At 50.5% G+C, this 26,092-nt stretch overlaps 1 protein-coding gene across 7 annotated transcripts in view; it reads right to left on the reverse strand.

Moving 5' to 3' along the window:
* LOC149334985 (phosphatase and actin regulator 2) overlaps positions 1-26,092 on the reverse strand; it is a 133,736-nt gene that overhangs the window by 95,227 nt on the left and 12,417 nt on the right. The window contains exon 1 of one of the 7 annotated variants that reach the window (XM_089551679.1): positions 19,449-20,980. The exons of the other annotated variants lie outside the window; for them this stretch is intronic. Coding sequence (XP_089407805.1) covers positions 19,449-19,509 — 61 coding nt within the window. The 5' untranslated portion in view covers positions 19,510-20,980. Of the gene's footprint in view, positions 1-19,448; positions 20,981-26,092 lie in introns of those variants that run through there. 7 annotated transcript variants of the gene reach the window in all.

Genomic DNA, 26,092 nt, shown 5'->3' on the forward strand with positions numbered 1-26,092 from the left:
TATTTGCCGAACAAGCAGCTGGGATCTCTGCGTATAAAAAAGAACGAAAATACACCCGCTCAACCTGTCAAAAAAATTGCATCAAAGTTTTATCCCACCGAGTGGAAAGGGGATAAAAATACGAACAAAAGTGTCAAATCACAGCTCCATTTTATCACCACAGCACCTACGCCCACCTAATGGGCCCACCAGATAAATACTGCGCACAGTGAATACTGTACACAAAACAAAAAGCGAAGCATTTAAATAAAGCTCGCACAAAAAAAGAAAAAAGGAATCTGGAGTGACGCAACTTGAAAAAACCTACGCAACAGCGGAGGAGAATGAGGGGAGCGGACAGAGAAGCATAAAAGCCTGAAATCAGCGGCTGCCGTATTTGACAATCCAACGCATAAAACTCTGCACTTAGCGACGACATGGCGAAAAAAAAAAAATGAAACAAAGCAGAAAGCGTACCGCATTCACCCGCGTACAACCAGAACCGGTTATAAAGCTGCAAACAGTGAGTGGATCGCTCCAGGCTGACGTTAAGTTAAAGATGATGATGATCATCATAAACTACAGATGGCCTGCAAGGTTTTAACGGAGCCATGATGGGCCAGTCGAAAATAATTAGCATCCAAATTCAACTTATTACGAAAAGAAGTGAAAATGCAACGGATAACATTTCATCCGAAGTCACTCGAAAGGAACAAAAATATTGGAATCTGTCGGAATATGTCCGGCAATCCCTTTCCGTTAATGAAAATTCGTTGCTTTACCGGAATAAAGGACGTCCACAACGACAGGGGCAGATTTATGGGAACTTAAGGTAACTTGAATAGGGCTTTATGAGGGGTTCATACGCACAATGTCTTTTTTTTTTTTCTTAATACGCAAAAATAAGGATAAGGTCAGTTTGGCCTCCGATATAAAATGTCTCACGTGGGCTCGAGCCGCGTCCCGATTCTCTCTTGCGAGTTGGCGTATAGTACGCGGGCAAACACGGTACCACGCCCACAAACGGAAGCTGTGCCGGGGCGAATAGCGGCGAAGACGTAAAAACAGGGACGGACGGAGCGCGGGAGGAGCCAATAAAGGACGGCACGCGCAGTGAGGTCCGCACACGCGGGCGTGGGTGTCGCCAAACAGGAGCCCCATTTCCACGGAGGACGACGGAACAGCTCCCAAAAGAGGGGGGGGGGGGGGGGGGGGGGGCGCATCTGCGCGTCCTTCTTCCCGGCCCAGAAATAGACTCCCCGCGAGGCGGACCGTACAACACACGTGCGCATGGCTCGAAACATTCCTGAGACGACTCAGCTCCTGACGCGACGGTCGGCGGACTAATTACACTCAAACGCCGCTTCCTTGCATACTTTCCAGCGTGGGGAATTCGGCATACGCCTTTATGTTGGTCAGAACGTTTAGTGGAATCCCCCAAGGTGGAGAACATTTGTAATAAGGGAGCAATAGGGAGCAATATTTACTGTTTTTGCCAATGCCAATGAGTAATTACTCCATTATTGCTCTTTTAGAGGTTGGTTGGTTTGGTTTATGGGGTTTAACGTCCCAAAGCGACTAAGGCCACGAGAGACGCCGTAGTGGAGGGCTCCGGAAATTTAGACCACCTGGGGTTCGTTAACGTGAACTGACATCGCACACTACACGAGTCTCTAGAATTTCTCCTCCAAAGAAATTCAACCGCCGCTGCTGGGATCGAACCCGCGTCTTTCGGGTCAGCAGCCGAGCACCATAACCACTGAGCCACCGCGGCGGCTGCTCCTTTATACATTAGGAAGTTTTCGAACAGAGAAAGGGGGGGGGGGGGGGGGATAGCGGGCGGGAAGCAAGTGCGCGTGCTCAGAGCAATAACTTAACCGATGGGGTCCCTCTACTTACACGCCGCGGTGGCTCCGAGGAAGACTGACAGGAGAACCCTGATGAGAATTGGAAAGGGGGTGGGGGCGGGGGGGGGGGGGGGGGGGGCTGTTTGTGCAGAGCATTTTTTGGACATCACACACCGAAATAAAAAAAAAGGGGTGGGGGTTCAATGTCTGCGCACCGAAAATTTTTCCCTCTGAACTCTACCACTCGCTAATGGTGCAGGAGGATCGAATCGCAGCCGCGGCGAACACCATTTATGCGCAGGGAAAATGCAAAAGGCGTCCGCGTGCCGTGAGCGACGCCAGTGTACGATGAGGCGCCCCGAGTGGGGAAAACGGAGCCCATCAGTACGACGTCTTTCAAAGCACACTTCGAGACGCTCACTGAAACTCATACACCACTGCACCAACCAATACTTAATCAAAACAAGCATTTTCGAGAAAGTAACATGTTTACAGCAGATAATCATTTTTTGGTCTAAACAAGGACAAAACATGCACCTTATCCCGTGTTCGACGCCCGAAAAACCCGAGTTGCTTGTGCCCCATACTACAATAATAAAAAAAAAATACCCATTTATTTTCTTCGCGTGATACTTTGCGTTTTTTGAGTACAGCTTCATGTCACGGTGCTACTCACTGAGCTATAATAACGCTGAACGATAATAACGCAAGCACGCAATGCTCGTAGACGGAGAAACAAACAAACAAACAAAAAACGCGTGCTACTGCGAATTCGCACACCCGCCTAGCTTCTCGGCGTATACGGCGACACGATCGACCCACCCTTACCCGCGTAACTGAGCGGCAAGCTGGGCTAGTTAGCCCATTTGCACGTTTGAAAATGGGCTTACTGAGCCAACAGACACTGCCCATCCCGTTTACTTCCTCTTCTGCTGTCCGCATTATCCGTCAGTGCAGTAACCCCATTTTCAAAGATGGCAGAAATAAGTTCTTAGACCAAAGACGGTGCGAAAAAAAAAAAAAAAGACTATCCCCCGTATTCACAAACCACACTTGCCCTTATCTTTAGCGCCCCTTCACTTTTCTGCTCCTTAACGCGTTTCAGAAACAGACCTTACCCTTAACGGTCCCCTTTAGCCCAACTTAAAATTCAGGTAAAGGGAGCCATTTAAGGTGCCAACCCAGGCACCTTAAACTGCTCCTTACCACAATTCAACATGGCGGCGTGCTACGATGACGGCTTCAGTGATGCTGAATTCCAATGGCAGATCGAGACCGCTCCGTCGGATCGCATACGGAGCGCGTCGGAGCGCGTAGATTTGCCACCTCCCATTTTGCTATTGGAATGCCAGTGCTTCCTCGGGAGCGCGATGCCAGCGCCGCAGCGGCGAGCCGCGGAAACCAGGCGCGCCGCCGGAGCGGACGCCCTGCTAGCTTCGTGTTCGAGTGCGACAGGAGTTGCGCGAGGCGCGATCTCCGCGTTGACAGACGCCGTCTCGGCAAAACAAAAAGGAGGTAGTACGAAGGCCGTAATGTAAAACCAAAACCAAAGCGTATGTACAGGATGGTCCACTCTCCGTGAACACGCGGGTATGCGGCCGCGGTCTTCGGAGAGCCAGTGAGTCTGTCCCTACCGTTCACGAAAGAAGTGGCGGACGACGCGCAGGCAAGCTGCTCGCTGCTCGATTTTCCAGCCTTGCGACTGCGAGACGCAAGCCGCTGGACCAATCAGCGAGACAGTCGAGCTTTCGGCAACGACGCCGCCCGCGGACACGCCGAGCGACGAACTGCGCTGCCCCCCGGCAAACGTTTCTCCCTGGCTGCCGTAGTCGTCGCTAAGCCTAACTGTTTTTCATCGATGCCGCAGCTGAGGGCGCTTCGGAATTGGTCAGCGTCCGGAGACCTTGTAAACGTGTCCCAGCCGACAGTTTCCCGGATTGTAACTCGACTGTCGAACATGATTGTCGAACCGACGTCGAGAAGCAAACACTCGCAAAAGAGGCGGGCGACGTGAAATCAACAAGCACATTATTGTGACGGCTACACTACAGGGTGGCCTGCAAAAGAAGAAAAAATGTCACAATTGGAAAATTGTGGGCCTAAAATCTCTGATGCTTACTTGCAAGCGTGCTAGGAGAAATTTTTATTCACTTTTTGTCGTAGGAATAAATTATACGTGTATCTCCAGATGATTCCAACATAAAAACGCGAGTAGCCTCGCTCCCATATCACCAACATTTTCGGATAGGAGCCCCTTTTCGTAAGGCGCCCTTAAAATCGCGTAAGGTTGGTTTTTGAGGCTGACTTCAGCCTTATCTTACGTTTCAACTTAGGCCGTCCTTGCCGAAGGCCCACTTAACGCTTTAAGGAAAGGAACATTTGTGAATACGGGGGTTAAACTGCTCCTTACCACAATTCAACATGGCGGCGTGCTACGATGACGACTTCAGTGATGCTGAATTCCAATGGCAGATCGAGACCGCTCCGTCGGATCGCATACGGAGCGCGTCGGAGCGCGTAGATTTGCCACCTCCCATTTTGCGATTGGAATGCCAGTGCTCCCTCGGGAGCGCGATGCCAGCGCCGCAGCGGCGAGCCGCGGAAACTAGGCGCGCCGCCGGAGCGGACGCCCTGCTAGCTTCGTGTTCGAGTGCGACAGGAGTTGCGCGAGAAACGTTGTTGACAGACGCCGTCTCGGCGAAACAAAAAGGAGGTAGTACGAAGGCCGTAATGTAAAACCAAAACCAAAGCGTATGTACAGGATGGTCCACTCTCCGTGAACACGCGAGTATGCGGCCGCGGTCTTCGGAGAGCCAGTGAGTCGGTCCCTACCGTTCACGAAAGAAGTGGCGGACGACGCGCAGGCAAGTTGCTCGCTGCTCGATTTTCCAGCCTTGCGACTGCGAGACGCAAGCCGCTGAACCAATCAGCGAGACAGTCGAGCTTTCGGCAACGACGCCGCCCGCGGACACGCCGAGCTACGAACTGCCGAGCGACGAACTGCGCTGCCCCCCGGCAAACGTTTCTCCCTGGCTGCCGTAGTCGTCGCTAAGCCTAACTGTTTTTCATCGATGCCGCAGCTGAGGGCGCTTCGGAATTGGTCAGCGTCCGGAGACCTTGTAAACGTGTCCCAGCCGACAGTTTCCCGGATTGTAACTCGATTGTCGAACATGATTGTCGAACCGACATCGAGAAGCAAACACTCGCAAAAGAGGCGGGCGACGTGAAATCAACAAGCACATTATTGTGACGGCTACACTACAGGGTGGCCTGCAAAAGAAGAAAAAATGTCAAAATTGGAAAATTTTTGCCTAAAATCTCTGATGCTTACTTGCAAGCGTGCTAGGAGAAATTTTTATTCACTTTTTGTCGTAGGAATAAATTATACGTGTATCTCCAGATGATTCCAACATAAAAACGCGAGTAGCCTCGCTCCCATATCACCAACATTTTCGGATAGGAGCCCCTTTTCGTAAGGCGCCCTTAAAATCGCGTAAGGTTGGTTTTTGAGGCTGACTTCAGCCTTATCTTACGTTTCAACTTAGGCCGTCCTTGCCGAAGGCCCACTTAACGCTTTAAGGAAAGGAACATTTGTGAATACGGGGGTATATCAACTGAAATCGTAACGCATTCGGGACTTAATCGTGCAATCTCAAACCACAACTTGATGGTTTGGTTTAGTTTATGGGGTTTAACGTCCCAAAGCGACTAAGGCTGTGAGAGACGCCGTAGTGGAGGGCTCCGGAAATTTCGACCACCTGGGGTTCCTTAAAGTGCACTGACATCGCACAGTACACGGGCCTCTAGAATTTCTCCTCCAAAGAAATTCGACCACAACTTGAGACAGAAATGGTAATAGCACTACAGCAAGACGTACACAAGAAAGACTGACACAGGACATGTGCTAACTTCATCTGAGTTTATGTACTTTGCTGCAAAGCCAGCAAATATATACAAAATTTAAGGCATGCGCAAAAAACCGGCACAAGGCATCAACAAAACCGTTCAAGATATGTTATCTCGGTCTTTTCTCTCGAACGGTTTTGTTGATGCCTTAATGTACCTTTTTTTGCGCATGCCTCAAATTTTCTACATATTTGCTGGCTTTGCAGTAAATAAACTCAGATGAAGATAGCGCATGTCCTGTGTCAGCCTTTCTTGCGTACGCCTTGCTGTAGCGCTATTACCATTTCTGTCTCAAATAACGCACCATCTAGCCCAAATTGACGTTCTTCTAAATCAAACCACAACGATGAGCCCAAACGCTGCCGTGACTGCTACACCAACGAACTTCAACGCGCGGCCGCTCCTACGCAACTTAGTCATTCAGCTTCGCAGAGTCCTTATTACAGAGTCCCTGCACCCCTCCCCACCCCGTCCTCCTCCCCGCGTGCGTAAACAAGACATTCCACACGAATTAAATAACAAGGAAAAGCGAAACCATTAGCGCAGCTCATCAAGCGAACTCGGGGTACTTTCAAACTCTCCTCCCCACAGCCCTTTCTAGTTTCCTCAGTCTAGATTCAGATCCCACAACCCTAGCGCTTCCCAGTAGAAAACAAAAAAAAAAATAATAGTAAACAGACGACGAAACCGAAACGCGAGCCCTACGAAAAAGAGGGACACGAAAAATGCTCGCCATCGTCGTCGCCGTAGAGCCCAGGCCCGCTGCTAAGAGCACGCAACCACTGCCTCCAGAGCAGAGACATACCGCAAGCATTAGAGAGAAGCACTAGCGCATTTTCGCGCGCCCACTGGCGGAGCGAAGGAGAAGCACAAAGCCGGGTGGCGGCGGAAGCGGGCTAACAGCATCGTCCTCGGCCGGCGCCCGAAGCAATCTGGTCCGGAGACTATACGCTGAGCAGTTTTCATTTACCGTAATTTCCGGTCTACAGTCCGCAAGGATGAGTTCTGGCTGAAAAAAAAAAAAAAAAACTCGGGACGATTACGACACTCAGTAATGTATCATCACTAAAGCGCAGCTTTAGTTTGTAGAACACTATCAAGAGATGTATTTTCCGACGCCACCGTTTTTTAGTCGCTAATGTTCAGTGCCAAAGTCCTCGTTCTCTCGGGAACACAAACACCGGCAATAATAGCCAAATGGATGATGTAAAGTGCATAAATAAATAAACAGGCGCACAACCAGACAGCTCAGCGATGGCGACGGAATCACAGCGCAGGTGTGTAACAGTAACAAGCATCGCGATAGTGCCAGGCATGCTGAGGCGTCACATTTTTTAAGCGCCAATTTCGAGAACACCAAGTACACTATGCACCCCGCACTCCGTAATAACGCCCAACCCGTGGATTGCATTCCGGAAAACACGGTATTCGCATTTTTCTCTTTTCCCTTCCTCTTCGCGCGACTTGCGTTAGTTGCTGGTTCCGTCGCTGATGTTCCCTGGCCGAGGGACGAAATTGCGGAGCCGCCGAGGAAGCGCACGTAAAGGGCAAACGAGAAGCGCATTAGCGATGCAGCGCTGTAAGCCCGGGGTCCAGTTCGCCACGAGCGCCGACGGTGGGGTGAAATATAAATAAAAAAAGCAGGATATCCCTCCCCGATCTAGATTTTTCTCTCCCCTTCCCTCTTTTTTTCTTTTTCTCACAGCTCCGCGTCGCCATTTGCCCTCCCTTCTGCTTTTTGCCCCTACCTCTCTCTCTTCATAAATGTAAAATGCTCACGGGAAGGGTCATCCAAGCTCTTACAAGCTCTCTCCTAATCGGAAAAATTCTCGCTTTTGAAAGGAGACCCGCCGCCATTCCTAAAATGGCAAACAGGAAGAAAATGAAACCCATCCGGAGCCCGATCCACGTCCAGAGAGCTTGCCCGCGCCGAAAAAGCCGCACACAGTTGAATGAACTCGTTAATTCGACGAGCTCGCTTAATTCGAATTTCCGGTTTATTCGAACTGGCGCGCTTCGGACCAATCAGCAGCACGTGTATAGGGTGAGCCCAATCTGGCTCCCTTTAACTGGAACTCCGCACGATTCGAACAAATTTTCGGTCCTTTCGAGTAACATTACAATACGAGGTTTCTGGAGAGTTAAAGATTACCCAGACCACGTTAAATTTCCTGACAGCAATCGGACTAGAGATTAACAAACGCTGCGTGTATATGTCCAGGACAGAGCACGCGTGAAATGCGGAGAGTTCGAACAATAACTATACTTCCAAACTCTTGCGATGGATTCCTATTACATGGCCTCCGAGAGTAGCAGTTAAAAATTTTTCCTAAAACTATACCAACATACAAAGTAAAACAAGTACATAAAAAAGTGAGTTTCGATACCGTTAGCATAAGCACCGCCAAAATGTAAGCACATACAAAAAAAAATGCGTGCGCCGCAGGAGTCTTCTATAAAGAACTGGGTCAAAGTAGCAATGTTCGATACCAAGTGAGCTTCTGTAACAAAATAAGTCAGCGCGGAATCTTTTTTATTGTTCCTCATCTGACAGGAAAATAACATTGTTTCTCTCATGGCATGTGACGGAAAAATGTAGCGAGCGAAAACGAAAGCCGCCGTGACAGCTAGAAGTGGTTTGCTCCGCGCTCGCCTGAATACATTTCCACAAAATAAGAACGAAAAAGTAAGAAGACGGTATTCTATACAGCCTTAACAGCTAATTTTTGAATTTCTTTTTTCGGACTAGTTTTTGCTGTTTTATTTTTTTCTGCACTCCAGATCTCGTGCAGAATACAAACGCTAACTGAGCCACCGCCCCACCTCTGTGTGCCCACTATCCTGAGCGGATGCCTATGGGGATATTGCTAGCAAAATACATAAAAAGTAAAATATACCCCTTTCGGTCTAAACAGGTCCGCGCCGCTGTCGAGACTTGTTTTCGCCCCAACGTCTCCTCGTGTTGTGTCGTAAACAATGAGCGGCGCACAAAAACCTTCGGGCGCTGTCAGTTCTTCCTGTTTGTCTTTGTTTACATCTGCTGTTATGTGGGTCTCAATCCAACAGAAGAAAAAAAGAAAACCGCGCTTCGGCTACCCCATAACACCTCAACTGAAAAGCTCTTAGCCTTGGGACTGCACAACACGTTCGAGGAATTACGGGAAGCGCAGCATGTTGCCCAAATGCGCAGACTACAGCAGACCTCCACAGGCAGAGTTCTTTTAAAGAAACTGGGCTACACCGAACAAATTCGAGAAATATTGAGAACTAAAACGAACCCCGATGAGTACCGCAGCACGCTCAGGGTGGCACCAATACCAAGAAACATGGACCCGAACCTCCACAAAGACCGAAGAGAGGCAAGGGCCGACCGCTTACAGAAAACACACGCATCCCAGGATACAACAGTGTATGTCGACGCTGCCACATATGCCATGACTAGGGGACAAGGCACCAACAACGCAGTGGCAACTGTAGTCAACTCGGAATTACACGAGATTACCAGCGCCTCCCTGCAAGACTGCACGATAGCTGAGGCTGAAGAAGCGGCCGTCGCTCTAGCGGCAGCGGAGGGCTATCGGACTGGGCGGTCACTGACAATTCTTACTGATTCACAAGCAGCCTGCCGCAACTATCTTTGCGGCAGAGTAGGTCACAGAGCGCTCCGCATACTCCGCTCTGTAGACTGCAAGACGCAACAAACACATGCAAAACCACACAAGCCAATCAAACATAAGATCATCTGGGTACCGGGGCACACGGGGGTGGCAGGAAACCAAGAGGCAGACAGGATAGCTCGAGGATATACTAACTACCGAGCATCCAACGTCAACGACCTTGAGGAATCCCTGCCAGTACCTCAGGAATACTCGGCCATACTCAACAACTACAAAGGCAGCAGGATGCGGTACCCACCACCGCACAAATCTTTAAACAAAGAAGAGGCTGTCACATGGAGACAACTGCAAACGGGGTCATATCCAAATCTAAACACACTAAGTAAAATTCACCCCACACTTTACGCACACAATTGTCCGTGGTGCCATGAAAAACCTACACTGTATCACATCACATGGGCATGTCAGAAAGTCGACATCGTCCCAGTTATACAAAACCCCAGTGTGGAGCAATGGGAGGGTCTGCTCTCCAGCGACTGCCGCGATGACCAGATCGGTTTGATACGGCGAGCTCAGCTGACGGCAGCATCCAGCGGAGCCCTGGAATAGGGGCAACCGACCGTTGCGGATGGACTCATCTGACCACATAAAAAAAGCACTTGTGCTAGAGCCAAATAAAGTTATCCTATCTATCTAGGGGAGGCACAACAGCCACTGCAATATACGTCACACTGAGGACTTCACTTTCAACCGCTCTCTCTCGCTCTCTTGAGCGGGAGACCAAATGATAAAGAAAACAAACACGCCATTGTTTTCACTGCTCCCGCGCCTAAAGCGTGCACATAACGTGAAGGCCGCGCAAAATATGCCGTCAGCGCATGGAGCGTAATGTCGCCTTCAACGCACGAAATACGAAAATAAGGCAGGCAGGGCGAACGAGAATCAGGTTAAACAAACAAACAAAAAGAAAGGAAGAAAAGAAAAAGGCCTACGAGACTCGCGTATACCCATCAGCGGCGAAACTCACCGTCCTGGCAAATGAGCCGGCGAGCACTGTCGTATACATGCGCCGCTCGATTCGAAGATGACGCTTGTCATTGGGGAAAGAACGACCAGGGAAAGCACAGAACCGGTTGCGGCCCTAAAGGCAATAGACAATGCAACGAACTTAGCGGCTGAAGGTAGGACGAGGCAAGACGTACGCCGACCCGAAGTCACGACGCGAAGTACATTCAGTGGAGAGTAGACAACCGCCACTACCACTGCAGAAAAAAAAAAAAAGAAAAACAGCCTTAAAACATTCGTATCGGTCCTCGCCAAGACCAAGATAGGAGCCGAATGAACGAGGAAGCTCGGATGCAATAAAAAGCGAGCGTTGTACAATAGATCCAGTACAAATAGCCAACACGGGGAGCACAATCCATCCATCCATCGATCCATCCATCTATCCATATGTCGCGCTGTGAAGTGAGTCACCTGGAATAGAAACACCACGGAGAACAACGACGGTTCGCGAAACGTCACTGCAGTCGGCCAGTGGGACGAAGCCGCTCCCGCGCCGGTGCAGAAACGTCGCCGCCGCCGCGCTTGAAACGCCTCAAGGGAGGGGGGTGCAACGACAAGCCATCCGTCACGCGAACAACTCGTCCGCACGCAGCAGCAGCAGAAACAGTTGTCGGTGCACAAAAGGAATGGACGCGTCGGCGGCAGAGACAATGGTTCCCGGAACGCCGCCAGGTTCATCAGCCCCGCGTTGCAAGGGGGGTCGGCAACTGAACGACGACAGACGGGCAGGCAGCCACAGGCTAGCGCACCGAGGCAGCCGAGCCAACGCCAACACACAAGGAGCGGCGTTGAAAGCACAGTCTGCCGACGGGTGCCGCCAGCGTGCCATCGGTATCCTAGGTTTTCGAACGGAATGCGTAGTGTATTCGTCCTTCAACGACGTCTGCCGATAGCACGCGCAGTCAAGTCTTCGAAAACACTGGCCGATGCGAAAAAACATTGCGGGGACACTTTGGCAACTAAAGCGTTAAGAGGCGAAAGCCGAGGACAGTATGCCGTGAGGACTTCCGGTGGATGTGACGTCACACCGTTCCCGTGGCTCTATCGATACCCGAATTATACAACTTTCGGGGATCTGAAGTGTTAATTAAGCTTAATTACACATTTTTCCACCTCACACAAATCCGACGTTTTCCCGACCATTCCGAGACAATTTTCACTATGCTGTGACGACTTCCGATGGATGTGACGTCCCACCGTTCCCGTGGCTATATCGACTTAAGCGGTATTTCGACGCAATTTCGACATTTTTGCCCATAAATAATTAACTGATTAATCTACAGTCATCAAACTTGGCTTCTAGGTTCATTTTTTTCCTCCTCTATATGAAGCAACCACTGGTTTTCTATCTTTTTTAGTTCACGAGGTAAACGCTTGTGACACGCTTTGTTAACGGACGACAGTATGAGCCACTAAAGGCTTTTGTCAATATGTTCGGGAGATCGTATACGAGGTCGTACCCGTAACGCTGAGAGTTAAATCGGGCAAGTGACCTCACTGCGTCATTTCATGCAGACAAAATGTTTTAATTGAGGAGGGGGGGGGGGGGGGGGACTTGGCTATATTAGTTGAGATTCAGTAACTGCTGTAACTTGGAAGGTCAAAACCGATGGGAAGGTTGTTTCGGGAGTAGTCACCGGAGTTCTTTGATCGACCGGATTGTGGCCACAGAACCCGTCCACGCCTACGCTGTCATTCGCAGTCTCTACAACACTTCAGAGAATCTTTTGAAATAGCTATTTGAGCGAAAGGTACTTCAGAGTAAACTTAACGCTAAGGGCAGAATTACTTAAATGCGTATAGATTGGCTGCACGGTGACACACTGGGGGCAGCCCAGCGGAACGGAGAGTCGGCTACGGAGCACCCAACAGAGAAAGCCGTGTCGCGAGCAGCCACGTAGGCTGGGTAAGAGAGTTCGAAATGGCAGTTATTCAATCTGGTACAATTATTCAAGCTGGCATTTCCAGAGTCCAGCAAAGGCGCATTACTGTCGCGAAATAAAGGCCCTTACGTGGCTAAAGCCGCGGTCGCACTTTCGACGTCTATTTTTTCAGGGCACACCTGCCACGATCCAACTTTAGAAAAAGTACAGGCCCGCCGACACCAATTTTTAAAACAGAACTGCAATCGTCCCGCTCTTCTCGCACGTAGAGGCCCAATAAAGGGCGCGGCCAAGCGCGAACGCCAGAGGCGCGGAGTCTGCTCGGCTCCGTACGTCCGACCGTCCGGCCAAATCTCGCGAAGTTCCCGACGCGCCGGGGACCGCTAATTAGGCTAATTGACAAAAATCGCGCCAACGCCGTCATCTCGCCAGCTCCTCCTGGCCGCGTTATCGGCGCCATTTCCACTCCGTCGCCTCGACGGCCTATTAGGGAAATTAGCCGCGCCGGCGGAGAGGCGTACGTAACGAACCCCGCCGGAAAGAGAGTGACGACCAGTGACGACTCATGCGTACTTCGCGCGCAACCGCGCTCGCAAGACCAATCCGTATACACGCCAATAGCGATGGCCGCATGATGGGTATTGTTTCGGGAAAATAAAAAAACACAGCCTCATCCCCAACCGCGAACCAAAACACAAAGTTTAGAAGAAATGTCGCTAACAAGTGATCGCGCCGAGGCAAAGCGACGCCCCCATGAATTCAACGCCTGACGTAGCGTTGTCATAATCGCAGTGAGATCACTATGGACGCATCTTGTTCGTTTACCCGCCATGATGTGGCGCCACTTACGGGGAACGTTGGCTTACGTAAAGCTACTAGCTCTCATTCGTGCGTAAGTTGGCTTTGACGAAGGTCACGTGGCTGCGGTATAGAATAGAGACGAAAGGTCGACGGTTCGAGACCCACGCTCCACCACCAGCAGACTGGCGGCTGTTTTAGACCTGCCGTATGAAGTTTTTTTTCTCTTCTGTTTCGGAGATGGGAGTCCGCAGAATACGGCAGAGACGGACGACATCCCCGGGGTACACGTGCATTTCAAGCGCAAAAGCCGCTGGTCAAACCCGCATTGGAAGAATAAGTATACATACTTAACGACGCTCTCCCGAGGGGAAGAACACCGGGTTAAGAAAATTGAGGAGACAGTAGCAATTTGGTTAATCCCGACGATCTTGCGCGGGAAGATAGATCGGCGACGAAATGAAGGCAGATTTCTTCGAGACAACGCAAGAGCTAGCCAGGTCTCCCAAGCAGGTTCTCCATCTCCGCGCGCGGTGCGATTAGACGGAAGCGGAAGACGGGGTTCTGTAGATGGCATTTCCCACTTTCTTTGCTTCTGCGCAGACTGCAGAATTCGACCAGGAGATTGGCTCGCGCTCTGCCGTTAGCACTAGTTTCGGGGTCTTTCGCAACGAGACGCTGCGGTGGCAGAACAAAAGAAAACGGCTGAAACCGGCCCCCAGCGCTAGAAGCAGCAGCAGCAGCGACCGGAGTCGTCATTACAGCCAAGAAGAAAGCCCCGTTCGGGTGCGATTTTCGGCTATTACGAAGACAAAACGACCAGCAGTACTCTGTCTTCGAAATGAGGAAAAAAAAAAGAGAAAGAAAATTAAAACCAGGCCGCGCAGCAATTTGTCTCGCTAACAGCTCCCGCTGGGCTGGCTGTACGATTAGGCGCAACGCGCGCACTGAACAGCAAAGATGCAGGGACGCCTCAGATAAGCGTAAGCGTAAGAGGCGGACGACTAACTGGGTGCGAGCGAGTCCCTGAGTGAGCGGCTGAGTGACGGAGGGTAACAGAGTGAAGGATAGTGAACGAGTGATAGAGTGAGTGAAAGACAGTTACTAAGATGAGGGTGGAGTAAATGACAGAGTGAACGACAGAGTAAATGATAGAATTAGAGAACGATCGTCAGAGTATAAATGACAGAACTGCTGAGTGATCTACAGAGGTAATGACTATTACTGAGATAACGCCACACAGTGACTGCGTAAAAAGACAGTGAGTGAAATCGAGTGCGAGAGTGACAGCGAATGAAAGAGTAAGTGACAGCGAGTGAATGACACTAAACGACAACCAGCGAGCGAGTGACTGAATGAGTAGCTGTCGACATCTGATTGAGTGCAACCAATTGGTTACAGATGACAAACCAATCGTTCCATTAATTTCTTCAATCGAAGGAGAGAGGGAGGGTAAATGGTGTCCAGTACGATCAGCGCGCCAAGTTTACAACAGCTATCCGACGAGCCTTGACATGTCGGCAGATTTTCTACTCGATGAATCCCCTCTTCAAAATTTTAAATCCCTCGCGGACACTCGGCCATAACGAGGTAATATTTCAAAATGGTGCATTACGAAAAAAAGGTCGCTTCGAGTTTCCATCCTTCGTCTCTCAATGCGCTCCTGCAAAATGTGCCAGAGATTGGAGCGTTTAACTTGCGAAGAAAAAAAAAATCTCGCATTTACATCGACGATCCGGGGATAATGCAAAGTGAACTACAACCATTTCGCCGTGAGTCTCCAACGGTTTCCGAACGTCGTCTATTCACAGTAGAAAATGTCATTATACACGGGGTCGCCGCGGTGGCTCAGTGGTTACGATGCTCGGCTGCTGACCCGAAAGACGCCGGTTCGCATTTGAATGGAGCGAAAGGCTAGAGGCCCGTGTGCTGTGCAATGTCAGTGAACGTTAAAGAACCCCAGGTGGTCGGAATTTCCGGAGCCCTTCACTACGGCGTCCCTCTTAACCCGAATCGCTTTGGGACGTTAAACCGCCATAAAACCAAACCATTACACATGGAGAAATAAACACAACTAGCCCAGCAACTAACAACCGCCACAATACTAACAGAAGGCTCCAACGAATGTGGCAGGTTGCAGGTACACCGAAAGGCGGTGTCGAAAACTTCCTTCAACCACGATAAACCACGCTCCAACTAAACAAAACGAAACGATCCATCACCAAAGGCAGCAAAGGACCACTCCACCCGCTGACCCCCATTCTGAAACAACATAAGAGGGCCGAAGCTCGAAAGGCAAATGTTCCCATCGACCTTCACGCACAGCTTGTCATCGAACCAGTCTCTGGGCGCAAAAACAGCGCTCAAAACTCGCACTGTATAAATCATCGCGCCGTCCGCGCGCTGCTTAGCATAACAGCAGACGATGACAGGTCCCGAGGGAGAAGCAGACGACCACGTTTCGGGATGGACTCGTACGCTAGCACTTCCTTTTTTTTTTTCTTCTTTTCTTCCGCCAGAAGCATGCAGCGTTGTTGAAGCTACGAGGCACACTGGGGCGGCCACACAGGCGGCATAGAGTAGCGCTCAGTTTTCAACAGCGCTTTCACGGGGCATTTGTCTGCTCGACAAGCTTCAGAAAACGCACTGGCTTCGCGGTGCAGTCTGCAGTACACAACGTCGTCTGCATCCATTCAGGAAGAGCAGACGACGCGATGTCGGGCTCGGACGCGTACGCCCAGAAGTGAGCGCGCGCTGTGTTTTTGGGCGCACGCCGGTTTATGGACCATGCTGTCTGGTATTATCGTCCGCAGAGTACGAACGCGCACGTAAGAACCAGAAGCAAACGACAGAACGCGGTCGTCGGCAGCAAAGAAAGCAGGGCTTTCCTTGCAGTCTACCGCACTGTCATCCTGGCCACGGAGAAGAGGAGCTGAATACGGCCCCAGCCAACGTATGCGCAGCGACCGCACCATTAGTTACAATAGCATGGCGCGGAAACCTTGCTCTCGCGACGGCAGGGGCGTGAGGAAATCGCGACAGAGGAAGCTGCTAGCCGAGGCGCCCGAGGCGCTGGCGGAACGAGGGGAACCGTCCATCAGCGGAGCGACGGACGCCGGTCCTCCGAAGCCGCACGTAAGAGGCGCTAAGAGAAAAAAAATAAAAACACTCAGCCCGAACTGCAGCGATGCCGCGGGAACAAGGTTCTCCTCCTATACACACAGACGCAGCGACGATCCCAAAAACGACACAGTGGCGGCGGCGCGCGGGAGAGCGCCTGACAGGGACCTGGCGGGATGAAGTATAACGGCGACGCGCTGTGGAAATATGGCGGATGTTGCGCAATTACCGTGGGACCTGTAGGACGAGGCTCGCCCCCATCCCCAACGCCGGGCTTTTATCTATCTGCCTGCCTTGACTGCCGCCGTGATGCAGCGCGCTAGTGCTGGAGTATAGCAGCTTGGTTCAGCAGAGATATGGCTCTTTTATTAACATTATTTTTGTGTTTTTTTTATGTTCGGCACCGCATTTATAGCCCTGTGTCGTCAGTCGCCGTAAGCGGAAGACGACGAAAATCAAAGAAATAAGTGGAAATGCGCAAAAAAAAAAACTATTTCGACACGGAATACGCGAAAGGGATCCGCTGAGGACAAGCAGAAGTTGGCCTGTGTCGATGCGCTGCCACGTTCCTATCACAAATAGACCACTCTCGACCGAAAACGGACCTTTTTAAGCTAGAAAAAGACGAGAGAAAAAAAAAAAAAAACGAAATAGTACAGCTGTCGCCATCGCCGGCCGATTTCGCAACTAATATGCGTGCGTCGACGCAGATATTTTCGCGGATCCCTGAGGCTAGGCTACATCCCTATTCACTTCAAAACGGCGGCGACTCGTTCTTTTCGGTGAGGGCGTCACGAGTTCGGATAGACTGGCGGGAAGATTTTTTAATGAATTTTTTTTGCTTCGTCGATAAATCCGTCTTCTGCTGTAGAAAAAAAAAACATTGCTATAGTAGGATACAACTTAAAGAAACAGCAGTTGCTAACACAGGGACGCGGTCCGCGGCGTCCTGTATTACTCGGCTGGGCAACCGCAACTGCAAACGAAATCAGCTTTTTAATGTTTGACTATACCAGACAATCCATGTATTAAAGTTCTAGAGATCATAATTTTTTTCTTGTGACAAAACTTCTTGTTTAGGTAACAAGAAACGTTTAAGCAGCGGAATACGTTTTCGTCGCGGAGGAATTCTGCGCGCGGAGGCTGAATGTGGGCGGAGCTTCACTGCAGACTTAAGTTGTGTCCGACTATAGAAAGAACCAACTAATCAATTTATACTCAGAACAGTAACTGGATGAAGTCCTTAGGGCACCTTTAAGCGCGAACGACAGGGAACGAGGAACACAGCCAAAGGACAGGCGCCCAAAAATACTGAAAATAATTCTCACAGTATCCCGTTTCGGAACATGTACTCCCAACTAGCACTAACCAATTAGTATCGGCATTTCAGCGGCATTTCGACCGCTCGCGTCGGTACGCACGTTCGAGTAAGATTTGTATTTATCTTTTTCGTCAAGCGCTGGCCGAATCGTTTCTTCCGTTCGCAACGCAAGTTGCACGGAATTAGCGCAAATAGCAACGTTAACACCTGCCACGTAATGGACAATGTCGAATTAACTGCCCGTTCTATTTCTTCCAGTCTCTTAAAAACAGGGGCCGGGGGACACGCTTGTGCATGCAAACCGGCAAGTTTTGTTGCGGACCGAAAGCTTGAGCACCCAATAGCAGACAGACTGAGGCGAAACCCAGGAAATGCAAAGCGAAGAATTAGCAGCGAAGACGTAGAAACTTTTGCTCCAGCCATGTGTTTGGTTCGAAGTTAAACTCAACTCCGAAGAAAGCGTTCGCCTGGAGACCGGTCTATTCAGAGGAGTGCCGTCCTTCTTGCCGTTACCACGCAATCCCTGCGCAGCACCAGTGGCCGAAATAATCGCCGCCCCAGTATAATTAACCACGGTGGGGCTGCGTAAGGGCGCACCAGGAACCGATATGCGCAACGAGGCCAAATATAGAGCGCGCATTCGAAACCCACTCAAGCCTCGCAACGGTGCAGAGTACTACCGCCGTGTATAGTACAGCGTAATGGAGCGGGCGATATTAAACTTGGACCGGCGCGCGGGAACCACACACGCTGTTAGTGGGTCGGCGGTGGTTCTCGCCGAAGCCTCTCGCGCGCAATCGAAGCCGCAGACGCGCACTTTGTACGCGCGCTCGCTCCAGAGCTTGCATAATCGTTGCGCAATCCCGAAGAGCACAAAGTGACGCGCCAGCCTACATGGCGGAAGTTTTCCTCCGAGCCGGGTTTAAAAGGCAAACCTCCTGTGATAACAACGGCAACCGGGCAGGAAATGGATGAAATAAATAAAGAAAGAAAGAAATAGAGAGAGAGAGAAAAAGAAAGAAAGAAAGAAAGAAAGAAAGAAAGAAAGAAAGAAAGAAAGAAAGAAAGAAAGAAAGAAAGAAAGAAAGAAAGAAAGAAAGAAAGAAAGAAAGAAAGAAAGTGCATGCGCTCTGTCGCCTTCTCTCTAGTTGCTGAGTGGCTTCCCTTTCCTCTGATGTCGGCAAAGGCGCTCCTATGAAAATCGCAACCATGCAGATTCGAAGCTGCTGGTCGCGCCTGAGTTCCTTGACGCACGCCACTACGCCGCCGCTCGGGTGTCGTAGCTGGGTGATACACAGGCTACAAATTCGTTCAACCGCGTCACTTGAGAGGCGGCTCCTTCTTACTCCGTCGCGCAACCGCATTGCGTAAAGCGCAAACAGCCGTGCCGCTTCCATTCCAAGGGCACCGGTTCGAATGCCGCAGCAATAACCGAGAGAAAAGTCGAAACAACGCATGATTCGTCACTGCTCTGGTCTGGTCGGGTCAGAGCGCCGCATCCATTCCCGACGTCGCACGCGCTGAATGTCATATAGTGCTGGTTAAAAACGACGCAATCCTAAAGCTTTTTAAATGCTTCGATGACGAAAATCCTGGCATCGATTTTTTTCCCGCCAGCGCCACTTAGAACAGGCACACATACGACACAATCAAAATGAACCCTGAGTAGCCTCCCCGATAAGTCTTTCAGTACTATACGCATTCCGTACCACATAACCTAAGAGCGGGGAACCCTGCGTCTTCCTCGCTAGGATCAAAACAACACAAAAAATGAAATGCCGTTAGGGCTTTTAAGGACGTTCGCCGGTTTTGACATCTTTTCAACGCCTAATAATGCAGATTCCTAGATCTAAGAATTTCGCGCACGGTCTAAAGACGCGTGCGTCAAGAGACCAAAAGAGCCACAACTTGCCGTTTGTAAACGCCGGCAGTTCAGGACGGGGCGACTGCAGTTCGACCAGCATGCAGGTCATGGGCGACGAGGCGGAACCCTTGAACACAATCTTGGAAATGGTGCCGGCGGTTTCGTTCTCTCCCACAAGGCGACGCTGTGCGAAGACAAGCGATACACTAACACAAGCACGAAAGCGCACACCAAGTCTCGCAGTTTTACACCTCGGTGTAAAAGCACAGGTCACACAGGCACACACACCATGGAGGTTTCATCCGCGCCCGACGACCACGAAACAGGAAGAAATCGCGACCGCACCAGGAATCTGTTCACCGCAGACACGTACGGACAAAAACAAGAGACAAAAAAAATTACTTCCTCGGAGTCGGGAAGGTGTGTCAAGCTAAAGACGGATGACGTACTGCGCACGCGCAACAGTAGCAGACGACGGCGACAACGAAGCTCGCAGCAGACGACGCCGAAGCACCACCGCCGGATGACAGTCCTAGCAGACGAGACGCACGCAGCAGACGACGTTCACGCTCCGCGCGAGCCGCGCAGCAACGGGAGGCTGGCAGGCGAGGGAGCAGACGACCCTCGGCGCGCCGCCGCTAGCAGACGACGCGCGCCCCCACCGCCACACAGGACGCCCGAAGCAGACGGCCGACCGCAGCGAGCAACAATTCCGTTCACGCGCAGTTTTGGACTTCTTTTTTTCTCTCTCTCCTCACTTCTCATTCTTGCCTATCTTGGCGAGCCGTCGTCACCTTGACAGCGTGCTTCCGTTTCAAGACCAAGAGGGCGCACAGAATCGCACCCAAAAAGCGCGCACTCGCGCAAGCAGAAAGCGGTGAACAGCGTCACCAGCCCCCCTAACGACGACGTCACGACGCCGCCAGCGCTCGCAACGAGCGTTCCCCGTCCGCTGGCATGTGCAGCGAAGCGCTGTCAGCGGCGGCCGGTGCCGGCAACGACAAGAGCGCAACTACGCTCAGACGATCAAGAAGAGAGAGAGGAAGAGACATTGAGAGAGGCGAAAAAATGAGTGCGAAATGTGTCGACATCCGTGTAACAACAGGAAAAAGAATCGCAATAAAACGCCCGCAGCACCATCGTATGATGATGCCGAGAGCGGTGAAACAGCCACCCCTCCGAATCACTGCGCCACCTGGTGACGGACTCAGAAAGCCGAGCGCAGCCTAGCGACCGAGCAGTGAGTTAAAGGTAGAACAGGAAAACTATACTGCCGCAACGGCTCAAGAAAAGAAGACTGCGCTCGGGCCACGGCAACCAGAGGTGGAATGCCAACTTTACAGTTTCTTCGATCGCGATGACGGCTCGCTAGAGACAGTAAGCGGATGCTTCGTTCCCTGGACGAGTTTACGGTCCGTTTCTCCTCGTTCTTCGCAACTTTCGAACTCTGTGAACAGAGCGAGACAACACGCACGACAACTCAGAAGATTCTTCGAATTAAGAAAGAAGGTTAGCCCGCGCAGAGAAGGAAGCCGACACATCTACCGATTAACAGCAGCAAACATTTTGTTCACATTTGCGCTACTAATTTATAGAAAAAGTAAACAGTCACGATAAGTGCGTTCATAAGGTCCATGTTTGTGCCTTTAAAATCGCCAAACAGTAGGTGCCGCCAACAACACATCAAGGGTGTGTGTGTGGGGGGGGGGGGGGGGGGGATTGTATGAAAGGCTCCCTACTGAAGTCCAGGCGATTAAAAATGGCCACAACGAATTTCCACACACTCACAAAACAATCAACTCAACCAGAGACTGGCGGTATTTCAAATAAATAAATACATAATAACTTCCACACCTGTTACCCTAGTCCCGGACGAAGTCGTCATAGCCATACCTGGATCCTGCCCCTTCGGGATGCTGCACTGCGATTGTTCAAAATGCGATCATGTGACCCCACTGAAAGACGATGCCACTGATTTTCCTGTCCGCACAGGCATACTGCCACAACCATAATAAAAATGCGCCTCAAACGTAAACGGAACTATACTGTACATAAAGAAAAAAAGTTACTCAAGCAACCAACCAATGCCTGAACGGAAATTACACCGCACCCTTTCAACTTGCCTCCGCGGAGTGCCGGCACCGTAGAAATTACAAAACACTCTACGACAATGCCTCAAAGCTAAATGGGCGTAGCTACGACCGCAAATACGAAAATGCACAGTTCCCCACAGGCGAGGAGGCAGCAGAGGAGGGAGAGAGAGAGAACAGATGCCCCGGCGACCACCGGGGCATGACGTCAGGAACTGCGGTGACGCACGATCAGTCGTGAATTATACACGCCTGCTACGCAGAGCGAAAATGAAACGTTTCGCGAAGTCCCTTATTCGCTGTTTCCTCCATCTGTTTCGAGCAAAACGCAGCGAAGCCGGCACGCCGTTCACGTCCACTTTCCAAAACAACCCTGACCTCCTTCTGAGTTGAAGCCCGAAAAAAAAAAAGCGACAAAAAAACGAGAGTGGCGGATGGTGCCAATACGACGAGTGAGGTGCGCCAACGAGAAGAGACTCTTTAAAGAGGCCCGATCGGGTGGTGGGGGAAAAAAACAACAAACAAAGAAGCTGGTCTTTCGCACGTCCTCGCCACCCTTCACAGCCTCCCTTCTGTGGCTCCTCTCCACCTCGCCCATCGCCGAATATTGGAAAAGTTGAAAACAGGCCACGACTACGAGGCGCCCATTCACGACCAAATTCGGCGCACGACGGGCGAATGCTGATCACGGTCGGTTTTCAGAAGCCAAGCCGTTCCTGCGTAACGACTGCAGACTACAGCTACACACTCTCACACACAGACCCGCACATACGCATGAGCGCTCCCTAACGGCGAATTCGAGCAGACTTTATTGGAGGAGGCGGGCGCTATTAATAATGCGTGTCGCCAGTTCAACCGAACGCTACGGGGTGCAATCAACGAGACGGTTAAGCTAGAGTTGAAAGAACGATGAAACAAAAAAAAAAGCACGCCATTATTGATTTTCCGAGTGCGCACGATAGAAAGAAGTTATTAAAAAAGTAAGAGTGAAGCAGAGGAAAAAAAAAAAAGGAAAACGACCAAACGTGAATGCTCAATGCTCAGGGATAACGGATGAACGTCACGCACCAGCATACAAATGTGTGGAAGACGAAGAACTACGGATGTCGGGCTTGGGGAAGTCGTACCGAATGTTCTGCTCCGTGAGATTACAAATTGTAATGTCAGCAATAACGAAAGGAGCCAGACAGTCACTTGCGGCACGGGCGGCGCCAGGGAAAAAGTACTGTTCTCGAAGAGGGCGCACAGATCAAAAAATGGGGTCAGCTAACCACAGAAGCCATTCCATACACTTTTATCGACCGTAGCAAGACAAAGTTACTCAAGGAAGCAAAAAAGAAGCAAGCCTTTCAAAAAAGAGAACATCACAGCGCCAACGATCGAATGCGAAATTTCCACTTGAAACGCTTTCTCACAAGTTACATGAGCGCTGCGCTAAAGAACATGAATACGACAGACAGTCTCTTCACATTCTGAACTAGTGTACTCCGGCGAAGGGCTCAACGTTTGCTTCGCTCCCTGCGTGTATATTACTGTTTTGTTCACTGGAAATAGGACTCGACACTTCACCGCGGGAAAAAAAGAAATTTATGCTGCAATGCCCAGTTCAATTAAAACGAATGGTTTGGCGTTGACCTCACCTAACTGCGTGAAGGCAAACTTTTGAGAGAGAGCCTTTGGAACACTTCCTACTCCATAAGAAAAAAAATTGGAGGAGGCACTTAAGCTCCGCCCTAAGGGTGTGACGTGATAGCTTTTATGAGTTACAGTCCATATATGCGGAATTGGTCATTCTCGACTTTACTGTCTAAATGCTTGAGAGTCCTCACACCACTCCTGGCTCAGTGGTGCTTGTGCGACCCAGGTCGCTCCTCCTGGACGACTTCTCGCGACCAATCATTGGTTTATGGGGTTTAACGTCCCAAAGCGACTCGGGCTATGAGGGACGCCGTAACCACTGAGACACCGCGGCGGCCGACCAATCATTGATTGAACTGCCACGGTGGGCAGTCCGCTCACAATCCGGTGGGAAGGTAGTGATGACGTCAAAAGGTCACGTGGGATGTTTCGAACAACGGGAGCCTTAACGCTATCTCGTTGAAACAAATTCAGGGGCGGTCAGTTCTACTGACGCGGAGCAAATGCGAGAGCATTTATATTTCACTCGCCAATCTATTCCAACTGCGATTCCATTCTGATTCTGTCTCTATGCTTTTTTCAATTTCTATTCGTAATCGCCTCTTTTACCCATTTTTGCCGAGTCAGTCTGACTAGATAGTTGTAACGTGTAACACCAGCAGAATTTTCACTGCATACCTGCCGCTGCATACTGCGCTCATGGAAACACAGTCTGCCCTGACCATGAATCGAACCAACAACTATCTATCTGCTAATACGCTGCATTTCAAGGATGCCAAATAATAGTTTCGTAAAGACCGAAAACAGTGTGAACGCTAAGTACCTGGGACAGACTGTAATTCCAGCTTTCGACGCGGTTAACTACTGCTTGATTAACCAAAGTGACCAGTAATACTGGACGACAGATAGGTACTTCAAGAAACGCAAACACGAGCGCCAAGTGCGTTCTCCTTGCACACTTTCAACTAAGACTGCTCCCGTTAGCACGCTTTGCGACGATACCAATTTGCTCAACCAGGATGACCACTAAACCTTACTGCTAGATGAGTACAAGTCAGAGACTGCATTTCAAGGGTGTCAGTTGGACGTGTCTGCAAGTGTTCCGTTTCGTTATCCACGTCTTCTGTGCGCGGTTTCTAACAGTTCAACATGAACCAACTAGCCCAAGCCAGAACTTTACCCAGAACACAGTGAAGCGACTTACTTCAAGGCTCTGAGCAGCTTATTTTTTTTTTTTTTTTACAATTCATACTGACGTTGAAACAACAGAGTACAAAACAGAAAGGACACGAACAGAGCGACAAAGCCTCCCCTGCGGTGCCGTGCCAGGCAGCCGGCGAAGTCACGGCGCTCCGTCTATCAATCGTCGGACACAATGACGCCCGAAACCGAAAGTGGCGAGAAAGACGAGTTCGACCAATCAAGCGCGCTTCGGCAGACTGCACGAAAGGGCAACAAAACAAGACTACGCAGCAGCGAAAAAAAAAAAAGAAGTACATAGCCAAAGGCCAAACTATTCGACTGCACTGAAAAACAAAACAAAATAAACGAGATCGGCTCCACGGACAGCTCCGCAGTTCACGGCGCGGCAGAAATGAAAGCAAGTGTCACACCAGAACGCGTTTAGCTGCCGCAATGCGAAACCAGCAGACAATGTAGAGAAGAAAGGGGGGGGGGGGGGGGGGAGCGAGCGCTGCCGTCACGTAGAGACAGCCCGCGATGGACGGCGCATCGCGAGTCCGAAATAGAAAAAAAGTCCAGAAGGAAGACTCAATGTCCGTTTTTCGCCCTCTCCTATCTCACCCCCTGTGCTCCCGGGAGAGAGCAAGCGGACCCGAGTGGAAACCAGCGCCTCTGACTCAGCGTCCTGCCACTGCGGATCCAGGCAGAGGCGCGCTCTTCCGGCGTCCTGCCGCCTGCAACAAAGGGGGGGGGGGGGGGGGGGGGGGGCACGCAGCTCCGGGCACGTGCTACTGAGAGAGACAGTGACGACGACAACAAAACTATGGACATGCGCACTGCGCCACAAACAGTGCAAAAGGACGGAAGATCCATCCAGCGGAACCGAGACTTCCTCTGTAAATAAATAAGCTTCCAGGCATTTTTTTTTACTTTATAGACAGAGCTTCCGGGACTGAACAAAACTGTTTGCGGGTCCCTACTGTTTGAAATCGTGTAAGCGTATCTAAGAGGTGCAGAACTGACAGCCACATCTCCCACCTCCAATCCTGAGTTCAGTTCACTTTATTTTTCTTTCAAATTAAAGTGCAAGACAAGACAAAAGGACTGAAGCCCGACCTTGTCTCCCGTCTGAAGTTGACAGCAGGTACGAGGGGGTACCCAAAAGAATCCGAACTAATTTTTTTGGTCGGCAAAGCTTCTGTGGTACCGCGTTTTGCCACTAGGAGCGCATAGAACGAACATTCCAGAGTGAGTAAGCCGAGTGCCGTCGCTGAAGGAGGTCAGACTAGTTTAGGCAGAGTTTTAGAGTGATGACTGTTTTGTGTGAATGCCGTTTTTGAAATTGCTGATTTTTGTGAACAGCGTGCGCCGGTGAAATTCCGATTTTTGTTCGGAAAAAGTGGAACGGAAACTCTTGAAATATTAAGGAAGCCGTACAAGGAAGATGCTATGGGGACAACTCAAGTGTTCCTGAATAAGAATCAGTCATGCCAACGGAAAACATCAAATTCACCTCGCCTCAAGAAAGCTCGTCAGGTGCAACCAAACCTTAAAACAATGCTGATTTGTTTTTTCGACGTGAGAGGAGTCGTCCATTCAGAACTTGTTCCGCAGGGTCAGACAGCTAACCAGGCTTTCTACTTGGATGTTTAGAAAAGACTGGGCAACAGTGTGCGGTGGAAGTCAGAAGTGGCCTGACTTGTGGCAGTCGGGTGACTGGTTTTTCCATCATGACAATACCCCTGCTCACCAAGTCTCTACGACGATTTTGGACCAAAAATC

Source organism: Amblyomma mixtum, chromosome 7, assembly GCF_055824585.1.
Source record: "Amblyomma mixtum isolate Tamu chromosome 7, ASM5582458v1, whole genome shotgun sequence".
Taxonomy (NCBI): Eukaryota; Metazoa; Arthropoda; class Arachnida; order Ixodida; family Ixodidae; genus Amblyomma; species Amblyomma mixtum.